Source organism: Herpailurus yagouaroundi, unplaced genomic scaffold (genome assembly GCF_014898765.1).
Source record: "Herpailurus yagouaroundi ecotype Mexico unplaced genomic scaffold, PumYag 186, whole genome shotgun sequence".
Lineage (NCBI taxonomy): Eukaryota > Metazoa > Chordata > Mammalia > Carnivora > Felidae > Herpailurus > Herpailurus yagouaroundi.
Genome location: NW_024412417.1, coordinates 29,578,964 through 29,592,770, shown reverse-complemented (window position 1 = coordinate 29,592,770; position 13,807 = coordinate 29,578,964). Strand labels below are relative to the sequence as shown.

The following is a 13,807-nucleotide window of genomic DNA, read 5'->3' as shown; positions in this document are numbered from 1 at the left end:
AAAGAAAGAAAGAAAGAAAGAAAGAAAGAAAGAAAGAAAGAAAGAAAAAAGAAACGCAACTGAATTTTTCCCTACTCTAAAGTAGGAAGACTATCCCTTGATCTAAATAAACTATATGGTAAACCATTTAAACATATTCCCTACTGCTATCCCCATACTCCCTCCCCATTCCCAACACTCCTCTTTGAGGTAGACTGTCAGTTAGAAACTGTTGCTGCCCATTAATTAATATTCTTCAGTTAGACAACTGGATGAATGAGATGTAAGCTAATTGGGCTCATAAATCTCCTAGCTATAAATGTTGATGAAAAACCAATTGAGCAACACTCTGCTCATTCTTGTTTAATTGAGCCTTGAATGTAAGGCTCAGTTGAAGAGGTTTTTGGCAGCCTGGAGATAATACCAAGGGAGGACAAGTTAACTTCACTTGAAGACAGAAGGAAATGTGGACTCATTTGTTTGTTTGTTTGTTTGTTTGTTTGTTAACAAAGATCTTGGCTTCAAAAAAGAGCTTTGTGAGGTTTTAGACTACCAGATCAATGCTATCACACACATCTATCATGTCCTCTGATGACAATCCCAGTGCTATTTTGCAAATATGCTAAGATGAAAACATTTAAATAAAAAATATACTTATAGAGCTTACTAATTCCATTGACAAAGTCAGTTTCAATGTATGTTTATGTCAGTCTATATAACTAAAATTTTTATGAAAGCCAATGAATATCCATAGGAGCCTATGTCCCTTCATGTCAACTTCTTAAATGACACAAAAGGATAAAAGCATTGTGGGGCAGTTTAGGAGTGTGATTTTTATCATTAGTAATTTTTAAAGCTTAATAAATACCACTAAATGTCAACCCTTCTCTATGAAAACGTGATTTAGCCTGTCTTATAAAGATATGTGAAACATGACTCCTCAAGATTTTGTAGTCATTTCTCAAACAGTAGCATACCTTTCATGTACTTCTGCTTAAACATCTCATAAATCATATTAAATACAACCACAAAATCCATATGACTTGTCCTGACATTTCCTCACTCAGTGTTTATTTCAGCATAAAGCCACTCCTATATGTTTAGTCATGCCAGGCTAAAGGGATCCTTGAAGTATCACACACAGGGAATCAAGGCATTAGTGGCTTAGCACGTCGATTGAGACAATGCCTTGGCTGGGGTTGGCAGAAGTCTCTCTTTGTGTCACTCATATTCTATTCTCATATTCTCAGCGTATTTCCAAATGCTCTCACCTCTCTACTAACCTGTGCTTTCCACTTTCCTGCTTTTTTTAAGGAGAGGGAATGCAAACAAGTGAGGGACAGAAGGAGAAAGAGAATCCCAAGCAGGTTCCACGCTCAGAGTGGAGCCCAATGTGGGGCTTGATCCCACAACCCTGGGATCATGACCTGAGCTGAAATCAAGAGTCAGGTGCTCAATGGACTGAGCCAGAAAAAAAAAAAAAAAAAAAAAAAAAAAGCCTGCTTTTTTCAATTAAACAAGAATGGATAAGAAATAATCATGGGGAAACCATGATTATTTGTCCAGAAAGAAAATTTTTTAACAATTTTATTACCAATTTTGAAAGATTAAAAGAATCACTTGGAATTCTCCAGCGTCTTCTAGAGTCTCCCCCAAATAACAAGATATATCTTTTGCACCAATAATACAGTATTTAATCTGATAAATCAGATTAAAGTAATTTTCATTATTTGATCTCATCTTCTGAATATTATGCAAGCTGATAATAGTCCCTACAAACTTACTTTTTTGGGAATCAACCTTTTGTTGTTGTTCTTCAAACTTTTAATGAAAATAGGCAGACATTTCTAGTTTTTCAACTTTGAAACAAAGTTCCAAATTTAGATGTTCTTGAGAACAGTAATGCTGAAAAACCTGCCTATGATGGCATAGATCTTAAACCATCTCTTAAATGAGAGTTTATTGTTCACCATTTATCCTCCAAAATAAAGACAGTCAGTCAGCAAGAAAACCATTAAAATCAAAATGAGATCCCCATGGAGTAACACTAAAATAATAACACCATATCATTTTAACGTACGTTAATCATGGCTATTTGTCTCCTATTGCCAATAGCAGCTTCCACTCTCTGGAGGTTAACGTGGGCAAAGCACTGTTGCAAATGTTGCACGCGGAGTTATCGCCACGTAATCCTCCAGAATGCCACAAGATCAGCACTGTGGTTATACCCATTAACAGATGAGACAACAATCATTTGGAGAGGTTAAATAATCGGTACCTAGCCATTCTGACTCCATACCCCGCATGATCCATCATATAACATTGGCTCCTCAAGAAGAGAGCTCTAGTCTGTTACTTGCATGTTGTCCACAGAGATTTGCACAGAACTAAGTACGTGAGCACTTGACAAAATCATCCGTGATAGGTGGCACTTACCCTGGAGCGATTCGATGACCACTCTGTAGGCAGTGGCATGGCGATGCACCTGCCACCGGGCACACAAGCTGGTCATTTGAACCTGCTCTGCTTGAAGATTGGTCACACCCAAAAACACTATAATGAAAAGAAACACACCTATGTCACACTACAGACAACGCCACAAATGTCCCCAAGTCTGAAATTAACTTTAACCCAATAACATTCTAATTCAAAGTTCCCATAGCCAGTGGTGGGAAATCCATGAACTCACAATAAATTAGTGCACAAAAGATAACTATTTTATTACTTGAGAGAGAAGTTGCAAAACATGTATAAATATGGTCTGTTTTACACTTGTAAACAAAAAGGGAAATAGTCACAGAAAAAAGACCAGATGTAATGGATGGTGAAATTCTGTTTTTTTATCTGATTTTTAATCTCTCTTTATTTATTTATGCTTTCTAAATATTCCACAATTAATATATAATACTTTTATAACAAAAAACCAAATACAATATGCACTTATCAACCATTGAAGGATAGCCTTGGCTTAAGTAAAAAGGAAAGCAAAATAGACAAAGGGGAGTCTTACTCAAACAGGCGTTTCATAAGGACCGGCCTTCAAAACATGATTGAAGGGAAATGAACATATTTTTGAAAATGTAAAAAAATGCAAGATTTAACACAGATAAAAAATTATAAAAATCAAACACAAAGATTCCTATTAATTTTAGAATACTGTGATATACAAAAATGATTCACAGAAAGGTTATTTTGGGAAGCAATAAAAATAGTATTTCTCCAATACAACAAAGGAGTAAGTACCTGGCATTTATCATTTAGACTCAAAAAGAACACAATTAAAAATTAATATGTATATTCTCCAATGACCTCTGACTTTCATCCACATCATTTTCTTACTTTTCGCTCTCTCTTAGCTACCTTTATAATAAAAATAGTTTAAAATTATTTTTAAAAATGGTAAAAAAAAAAAATCTTATCTAATCAACATTTACATTTTCACATTGTTCTTTTCTGTTAGACCAGAGAGAGAAGACCTCTTTTCCAAAGGCCAAATAAATGAGCCCTGTTGTTCCATTAAAAAAAAGGAAATTGTTAATGATTTATGTAACCACACCAAATTTTAAAGAAACCTTAGATTAACTTATTTGCCATTGTATGGGCTTTTATTTTGCTTGGGAGAAAGAGAGAAAACAAATAATAAGCCCATCTAACTTTTCCTTTAAAGACAGAATATAAAACAATTCAATGCTCTTAATGTTTTAAAATATATTTGGAATACCCAACATACTTCTTGAAGAAGAGAAGAGGGATAGAACAGAAGAAAGAAAGATGCAAAGAAAGGAAGATAAATGGAAACAAGACAGAGCAGGGAGAAGAGAGGTCAATAAAAAAAATCACAGAGACAGAAAAAGTGGCCCAGACAGAAAGGGTAATTAGTCTAGAGGAGGAAATTAAAATCAGCTAGTGAAGGGGAGAGGCTGAGTGGGAAAGTGCACAGGGGATTCTAGGGTGCTCCTAAGGAATGGGATTGCTGTAATAGAACAACAGAGGGAAATCTCTTGGAGGTTACTGTAATGCCCAGAGTGGCATTACTTTGCCAGCCAAGTACAAGATCAGAACCATAGACCAAGGCCTTCCTAGATCTGTTGAAGATAGACTATTTCTTTTGAGATTAAATTGATTCTGTAATCTAGCCTTTAAGGTCTTAAGATATTCCATTAAAAAAGGTTCAGGAAGCCTCCTCTAATGACAAGCCTGGACCTATCTAAAATTTAGGTGGCCAAATAGAGGTGGCTTGGGGTCTGGTTTAATATATGCCTCATTCTTGATTGTTCCATTCATTGATTAATTATTTGGTTAGGGATGACAATGACATATGGGCCAAAGGTGTAAAGCACAATTATTACAATAATAATAATGGTTATTCACTAGTGCTTGCCATATGGCAGATCATTTTTACACATTATTTCTGGAGGCCTCACAATCAGGATATTGTCTTCATTTTAGAGTTGAGGGAACTTGAGCTCAGAGAAGTTTAGTAACCTGCTCAAGGTCACAGCTATTAAGTAGCAAATTTAAGGTTTCTACTTTTGATTATACCATAAGTATCATTCTCCAGTGTGGGGCAGGTGGAGCTGATAGCACTAAGGATGATGTCAACTAGCACACAGCCACACCATTTTTATTTTTGTCATTTATGTATCATCTTTTGTGTGTATTGAAAATCCTGGTCTTTTGTTTAGAGTAATTATGTGGGTTTTGAAAAGTATTTAAGTCAAAAAATGTAAGTCGATTTAAAGAAATATATTAAACAGATGGCGTGGCCAACGAGAAGTCCCAGATGGTATGCAGACTGCGTGAAAACCCTTAAAAGGTACAGAAGGAAGTCCTTTTTGTATCTTTTATGGATGGGGTGTGTGTGTGTGTGTGTGTGTGTGTGTGTGTGTGTGTGTTCACATAAGTGGGGAGGGGCAAAGAATTTGAGAGAAGCCAAACTTTGGTCCAACTTTGACTGGCGTTGGCCATGTCGCTACAGACTGGTTGGAAAATTTCACCTAATGTGAAAAATGCCAACAAAGACTTTCCAGAAGGAAATCCTATCCGCCACCATCAAGTATATTTGCATGCCAGGTTCTGACATTCCGCCTGCCAACCAGGACTCTGAACTACAGCCCTGAGTAAGGAGCACACCTTTCTTTCCATGAAACACCATCCAGAAAGGGCAATGCTGAGGAAAATAAAAAACAACCGCCAAGTTAAAGCAGGGGTTGAGTTACAGTGAAAACAAAGCAGCAAAACCACATGCAGGGGTTGAGGCAATGGGACATCGGTCTTACGTGTTTTCACCACGCCTGTCAGAGCGTCGCTGAAGCCTGAGGCCTGGGAGGCAAATATTTTCACGTTGTAGTCCATTCCACTGAGGAGGTTTGTGATAAGAATGGTGTTAATGCCAGATCCCACAAACGTCTCCAGTGTTGGGCCAGCAACTAGGGGAGAAAGAGTATATTTCAGTTACACCAGAAGATGGAAAAATGGAAACACTCTTGACAGGAATTGTACTTATTCGACTGTGTTACAGTTGCTCGGAATTACATAGAAGATAAACAGCAGAGCTGGGGTTTGAACCTAGCCCCATGTGGCTCTGGAACTTACATACCTGACTACTATGCTAGGGCTCTTTTTAGGAATCTACTCCTTCTTCTCAAATATAGTTCTTTCCCTAGTGCTTACTCAGAGAAGCGGGTCCACCTCACAATCCACCGTCCGCCATACTGTGCGGCCTTCACAGTGGAGCTTCTGTCTAGTCATAGGCTTTGGGGCACTTGCCAAACTAAAGAAGCCGTTCTCAATTGCCCCTTTGAGACACCCTTTGTCTCCAGGAGGCATGCAAGTGGCAGTAGCAGCAAATTTGTCACAGACCCTATGCTATACCTTGCCACATGGGGGTCCAGCCTATATGTTGCCATTATTAGTTCTATCCCCTCCCCTTAACATTTTTTTTAAGTTTATTTATTTACTTTGAGAGAGAGAGAGAGAGAGAGAGAGAGAGAGAGAGAAAGAGCACAAGAGTATGAGTGGAAGAAGGGCAGAGAAAGAGGGAGAAAGAGAATCCCAAGCAGGCTCTGTGCTGTCGGTGTACAGACCGATGTGGGGCTCGATCCCACAAACCATGAGCTCACACCCTGAGCTGAATTCAAGAGTTGGAGGCTCAACCTACTGAGCCACCCAGGCGCCCCTCTCCTAGCATTTTTAAGAATAGACAGATGACACTACCACTATTCCAAGGCCCTTGACCAGTTAGCTTTGTTGAGCCTTTACATTTTTCACCTCTTTTTCAGCCCAGTGGAGTCTTTAGCATTAAAAACATTCCTGGATAAGTCCTCTACAAACTTATTTACCTCCTGCCTTTTCCCATCTGTACTCATTCTTTAAGAGTTTTGAGTTAATAACAAGTTCCTAAAATACTTCTGACTTTACTTCAGAACCCCCTTCCAACAATGCATTTATATATTTCTGTACGTACATGTTATCTCCATAGAGACTTTCTCAGGAACCAAACTCTCCATTCAAATGACCACATACCACATTCCACTTGATTTAGAGCAAGATGTCTCAGCCTCAGTGCTACTGACATTTTGGGCTGGATAATTCTTAACTCTGGGGCAGCGGGGGGCAGGTACTGTGACTCGTAGGATGCTTAACAGTACCCACCAGATGCCAAGAGCAACCCCCTACCCCCCCCCAAGTTGTAGCAACCCAAAACATCTCTGTTGGGCAGCAAAACTCCATCAATTGAGAACCACTGGCTCAACACAAAGCTACTTTCCCTCAGAAAATCTGATAGACATCTACAAAATGGTCCAAGAACAAATCTAGCAACGCTGTTTTACAAATTAACACATGCCTCGAGCCAAAGAAAAGAAACCAAAAAACTGTGATGGATCCTAAAGAACCAGTCTTAAGCAGGCTAATTCACCCATGGTATATTCTTGCTATTTCACCTTCATGGTTCATAGAGATGTTTGTCCGGAGAAATTGGAGGGGGGCGGGTATTTTACTTGTATGGACCTGGATAATAGGACACAAGAAAAAAAGCTGAAAAGTGTTACAGAGGCAAGAGCAACAGCTCAGAGGACACATCGAGCCTAATGTGCTCTTTGAGGGCAGAAAGAGTTTTTTAATGGCCCAAGAATACTCTTTACGTTTTCTTGCCAAATAAGTAAACATAAGGAGAGAAGATCTTTCTTATGAATAATCAGAGTATGAAGGCCCAGGTCCAGAAAATGCACAAAATCCCTCTAGTATCTATATTTAGTCTCCTGTTTAAACTTCACACAAGTGCTAAGTGTCGGGCGCTGATACTGTAACAGGTGAAGTCATTCATGGCCTCATCTCCACAGACGTGTGGATCCAGGGTACAACCGCCCCCGTTTGCACCATTCTCCTGTTTTCAGGATGTAAAGATGTGGCAGGTAAGGAGGGAGGGATCTCCTCATCAAGGCGGCTAAGGGGCTAATGGAAAAGCCTTTTACTACCATGACCTCAGGGCTTTGAGGAATTTTATACCCCAACACAGCTTCCAAAATGAAGAGACTAAGAAGTTGGTAAGTCAACCTTTTCCTACTAATCCAAGAAGTAAGAGGTAGAGGAGGAATTAGAAATTAGAGATTCTAAGTGTTTAGGGTTTATATATCCACTGAGCCACGGAAGCTTCCTACTCATACCAAGTCAAGGTTTCCTTCAGCTGATTCCTTGTCTGGGATGTGCCTAGGTTAGGTGCATAACAAGTATGTATTCTGCTCATAAACGTGCCCAGTCATTTTCTTGTTTTGTTTTGTTTTGTTTTGTTTTAATATGAAATTTATTGTCAAATTGGTTTCCATACAACACCCAGTGCTCATCCCAAAAGATGCCCTCCTCAATACCCATCACCCACCCTCCCCTCCCTCCCACCCCCCATCTACCCTCAGTTTGTTCTCAGTTTTTAAGACTCTCTTATGCTTTGGCTCTCTCCCACTCTAACCTCTTTTTTTTTCTTGTCTTTTTTTCTTCCCCTCCCCCATAGACTTCTGTTAAGTTTCTCAGGATCCACATAAAAGTGAAAACATATGGTATCTTTCTCTGTATGACTTATTTCACTTAGCATCACACTCTCCAGTTCCATCCACGTTGCTACAAAAGGCCATATTTCATTCTTTCTCATTGCCATGTAGTACTCCATTGGGTATATAAACCACAATTTCTTTATCCATTCATCAGTTGATGGACATTTAGGCTCTTTCCATAATTTGGCTATTGTTGAGAGTGCTGCTATAAACATTGGGGTACAAGCGCCCCTATGCGTCAGCACTCCTGTATCCCTTCGGTAAATTCCTAGCAGTGCTACTGCTGGGTCATAGGGTAGGTCTATTTTTAATTTTTTGAGGAACCTCCACACTGTTTTCCAGAGCGGCTGCACCAGTTTGCATTCCCACCAACAGTGCAAGAGGGTTCCCATTTCTCCACATCCTCTCCAGCATCTATAGTCTGCTGATTTGTTCATTTTAGCCACTCTGACTGGTATGAGATGATATCTGAGTGTGGTTTTGATTTGTATTTCCCTGATGTGGAGTGACGTTGAGCATCTTTTCATGTGCCTGTTGGCCATCTGGATGTCTTCCTTAGAGAAGTGTCTATTCTTGTCTTCTGCCCATTTCTTCACTGGATTATTTGTTTTTCGGGTCCCAGTCATTTTTTAGGTGGGGTCATAACTTTAACGTTCTGATAATATCTATCGTAACAATGATCATACAAGGAAAAAAAGTTTTTTTCATAAAAGGTGGGACTCTTCCCACTTCTCAAAACTAAAGATGAAATCAAAGATAGATGGAAAAACAAAACAAAAATAACATCTTGAAATCGATTTTAGGTGCACCTGAGGGGCTCAGTCAGGTAAGCATATGACTTTTGATTTAGGCTCAGGTCAGGATCTTGCAATCTGTGAGGTCAAGCCCATGTAGGGCTCTGCACTGACAGCACAGAGACTGCTTGGGATTCTTTCTTTCTCTCTGCCCCTTCCCTCTTCATACGTGTGCTCTCACTTTCTTTTCTCTCAAAATAAATAATAAACTTTAAAACAAAGAAACCATTTCAGGGGCGCCTGGGTGGCTCAGTCGGTTAAGCGTCCGACTTCCGCTCAGGTCATGACCTCACTGCTCCTGAGTTCAAGCCCCGCCTTGGCCTCTGTGCTGACAGCTCAGAGATTGGAGCCTGCTTCGGATTCTGCGATTCTCTCTCTCTCTCTGCCCCTCCCCCACTCATGCTCTGTCTCTCTCTCTGTTTAAATAAGCGTTAAAAAAATTTTTTTAAAAAAGAAACCATTTTAGATGTCTAATCACGGTAACAATATTTTTTTTTAAAGCATTACTTACCACTAACAGGTTTGTAGACAATCCTATAGCCCTTTGCGGGGGAAGACGGGGGATCCCATGTAATGCGCAACCTGTTATACCATTCTTCTGAGACCCGGAAGTTTTGGGGACCAGAGGGTGGCACTGAGCAGAGAAAAGGAAAAACAGTGATTTGGTGTGGCTTCTAGTTTTACAAACTACGCTGTTAACAAAATCTAAGCTATCTTCCCATAACGTTAAAGTATTTACAAGTAAAAATGCATTATAACACACAGTGAGAACCTTTGGAGAGTCTATGGTCGTTTTAGAAATGGAATGTACAGGAAATTACTGCTCTTCTGGTGAAACACATTCATCTGAAGATCAGTTGTTCATTCACGGTTGTTCCGGTTCCTTTTTCTTTAGCTTATTTTGAGTAAAGTTGGATTGAATCATGTTGATCAAAAATTTCTGTCTACACACCATGTTCCACTATCAAAGTATATTTGTACAGCAATATCGAGGGGGCTCACACCAGGGTACCGATGGTAATTCTAGGAGGTTAGATTCTGGTAATTTTTTTTTTCTTTCATCTTCATGTTGCCTATATTGTTTGAAATTTTATATTATTGTTCACCTATTTTCTATCACAACATTAAGCCATTTATATAGAGAACCTTTGTAAACCATTGTGCATACTGATATATATTATCATTACCACTTTTGTTATTGTTGATAGAATGTAGTTGTGCTGACCACTGTTTAAAATAAAGACACCTCAGGGCGCCTGGGTGGCTCAGTCGGTTAAGCGTCCGACTTCAGCCAGGTCACGATCTCGCGGTTCGTGAGTTCGAGCCCCGCATCGGGCTCTGGGCTGATGGCTCAGAGCCTGGAGCCTGCTTCCGATTCTGTGTCTCCCTCTCTCTCTGCCCCTCCCCTGTTCATGCTCTGTCTCTCTCTGTCCCAAAAATAAATAAACGTTAAAAAAAATTAAAAATAAAATAAAGAGACCATCCACTAACACTTCAAAGTAATGTTACTACATAGATTTTGTTACATGTGGTGGTATCTCTGCAATGAGATTTAAGTCATATTTCTAGAGTAAAAGTCTTTAAAATTTTTTTTTTCAACGTTTATTTATTTTTGGGACAGAGAGAGACAGAGCATGAACGGGGGAGGGGCAGAGAGAGAGGGAGACACAGAATCGGAAACAGGCTCCAGGCTCTGAGCCATCAGCCCAGAGCCCGACGCGGGGCTCGAACCCACGGACCACGAGATGGTGACCTGGCTGAAGTCGGACGCTCAACCGACTGCGCCACCCAGGCGCCCCTAGAGTAAAAGTCTTTAAATGGGTTTTGTGTAAGTGTATATATATTTGTTTATCATGGAAGCCTTTTACATATTATGCTAATTTCTAACATGTAAAAGTTAAAAGGAGATCTTTAAGCCCAGGTCAGCAGTAGTTACATGGAGCCCCTCGGCCTCCCCATCACCCCCTTTCCTCCCTTTCCTACCTCTCCCCACAGTGACAGGGTTTATGGTAACTTTATGGAACATTAGACAGTTAAAAACAATCCCAAACCAACTCAGCAGAGCAGAATTCACTATGCTTATTTGAACCCATTCTTGGGGCACCTGGGTGGCTCAGCCAGTTAAGCGTCTGACTTTTGATTTCAGCTCAGGTCATGATCTCGCGGTTCCTGTGACCCCACATCAGGCTCTGTGCTTGGTGGTGGAGAGCCTGCTTGGGATTCTCCCTCCCTGCCCCTTCCCCGCTCTTACTCTCTCTCTCTCTCTCTCTCAAAATAAATAAAGGAACTTTAAAAAAAAGTGTTTAAAAAACTAAAAATAAACCATTCTTGCTTGCTTTTTCTTTTTCTCCTAATAACCTGGATTTGAGACAAACAAAAGCATATGGTATAGGTGCTCCATACTATCTACTACTTGACTTTCTTCTTTAATTGTTCTTTAAGTCTTTGGTTCCCAAATATTTGTGTAGCAGCAAAATATCAAAGTGTGCTCAAAGTTTGAACGTGCAGATCAAGTCAAGATCAAGATGCCAGCGTCCTGGTAAGAGTGGAAGAAAGGCTCAGTGTTCTCCCACTGCTCTGCTCTTCCCCCCCTTTTCCTCCCTCCTTCCACATGACCCCAGAGGAAATAACTGTAGCAGATCCCGGGGCTCCTAATACTCTGGATGATCTGTAACAAAATGTGCAAGTTTGGTGGGAGTCTGGGTGGAGGCACTCACAGCATGGGCACCAGGAAGAGGGAGAGGTGCCAGCACTGTTAACTAAGGAAATAATATCCACTTTCTCAGCAGAGCAGAGTCAGGTCTTGGGGCTGCAGCTACGGAAATTTAATGACGTGTACACTTACTTGAAAATTCCACACTTAAGTGCCCAGGTACAGAATTCATTCAGCCCTTGCCACCATTCTGTTCCTAATCGCACATGACTGTTTGGTAATTGTGGTAGACGAAAGATGGGTGCCGGTTTTTAACCCTCCTCGCATTGAGTGGTGGAGGCTATGGCCCTCCCTTTAAATCTGGGTGGGTTCTATGACCCCTCACCCCACAGACTATAGCAGAAATGACACCATTCCAGTTCCAAGCATAGCCCTTAAGTGTCCTGACAGTTTCCGCTTGCCACCTCCTGGAACTCTTATCTTCGAAACAAGTATTCATGTCTGAAGTATGACTATCCCGCTGGAAAGAGCGCATGGAGAGGCTCCGACCCGACATGGAGAGAGACAGGATCAGCTGAGTCCAGCCTTCCAGGCGTCCCCACCAACATGCCAGACATGTGGGTAAAGTTGTCTTGGACGCCCTAGACCAACCCACTTGCCAGGTGACCTTAATCCATACCCTGTGGGGCAGAAGAATCTCCCAACAAGCCCTGCCTAATTTCCTGACCTATAAAATCATGCAATATAATAAAATAGCTCCTACTTTAAGCCACTAGGTTTTGAGGTAGTTCATGCAAGTACAGATAACCGCATGGTAAGGACTCTGTGGTGCTTTGACCAAGCGTTTGCTCCTTGGTGCGTGCTCCTCGCTTGATCATCAGGGCCAATTCGCCCCAAACAAACATTGAGTGGTGCCCCCTCTGTGCCACACAGTACCGGAGGAGCTTTGCATGGAGAGGCAAACAGTACGGATGAGGTCCTGGGCTCTCGTGATGCTGCTCTCCAAGGAAGGGAGACAGACGATGAACAAATACATGAGTACATAAGAAAATATCAGATGGTAATTAGTGCCGTAACATGATAAGACAACAACAACAACAACACAACAACCAAAAAACAGGTTGATAGCACAGAGATTGGGAGCTATTTTGCATGGAGTGGTTGGCAAAGTCTGAGGAGGCGGCTTTGAGCTGCAGCCAAAATGACAAGAAAAAGCCAGAAAGGCAAATACCTGGGAAGGATATTCCGTATGGAAGGAACAGCGAGTACATCAGTCCTAAGGCAGGGACAAGCTTAAATGTGAAGAGCAGGAAAGGAAGGATGGCTGGGGCACCTGTTAGCGGGTGAGATTAAGGAAATCGGCAGGGTCCAGGTCTTAGAGGGCCTTGTAGGGCTATGGGAGGGGTGTTGGGTTTTATCCTGAGCACAGTGGGAAGCCACTGGGAGATTTGAAACAGGCCTGACACGAGATCATTTATATTTTCAGAAGCTTCTTGGGCTGCAGGGAGGAGAATAAAGGATTCAAGAGTGTCAGCAGGAAGCCTCCGGAGGAGGCTGGTGCACTCATTTTAGTGACGGAGAGTGAGGCGTAGATCAGGGCGGAGCAGACAGATGAAGACAAAGAGGGCTGGTCTGCAGAACACATTTTGGGTAGTCAGCAGGACTTGTGATGAATCAGATGCTGCTGAGGAAGACATAGTTGTTTCTTAAGTCTTAGCTTTTATGCAGAAGAAAACGTAAGCCCAGAGCAGCTAGTTCACCTTGCTCAAAGCCACACAGCTTCCCTGGATTCAGACACAGATTTCCCGTCTCCGGATCTCTTTTGCTCTTCTCACTACACTACACCGTGGCATTCAGGGCACATTGCAGGGGGTGAGCATTTTCAATTAATTGGCCAGCTAGTATGCACAGGGAGAAAGCTTCACTCACAGGTTTTTCCAGGGGCAGAGACGCTGACGCCTTCTCCATCATCATAGATGGGAGTCACCGTGACTTTGTACTCAGTATTGGGAAGCAGAGGCTTCAGAAGGAGATTGTTCTGGCTTCCAGCCACCATCACCTGAACGGAAAAGCAAAGGAGGATGGTCTTAATTAAGACCTTTGTTCCTGTTGGTCAGCCAATGGAGCAGGACTACTACGGGGGACTTTGAAATCATCAGAAGCAAGGCGATGCGCTTGGACAGTGAAATAGGACAGAAAAATAGGCATCCATGCAAAATCATCTCTCCCTGAAATTCCCCTCACAGCAGCCCTCAGCTTTGAACCTCTAATGCAGGTTTAACTTTGAAGCGTGTAGGTTCTGAGGAATAGTCTGCTCACAGCTTTTCAGCTTT

General features: G+C 41.4%; 1 protein-coding gene across 5 annotated transcripts in view; it reads right to left on the bottom strand.

The window, feature by feature from the left end:
- COL14A1 (collagen type XIV alpha 1 chain) overlaps positions 1-13,807 on the bottom strand; it is a 213,341-nt gene that overhangs the window by 107,536 nt on the left and 91,998 nt on the right. For all 5 annotated transcript variants that reach the window (XM_040494323.1, XM_040494326.1, XM_040494322.1 and 2 more), the window contains exons 20-23: positions 13,404-13,533; positions 9,333-9,455; positions 5,259-5,408; positions 2,416-2,532 (exon numbers count right to left, since the gene is read on the bottom strand). In XM_040494323.1, coding sequence (XP_040350257.1) covers positions 2,416-2,532; positions 5,259-5,408; positions 9,333-9,455; positions 13,404-13,533 — 520 coding nt within the window. The remainder of the gene's footprint in view (positions 1-2,415; positions 2,533-5,258; positions 5,409-9,332; positions 9,456-13,403; positions 13,534-13,807) is intronic.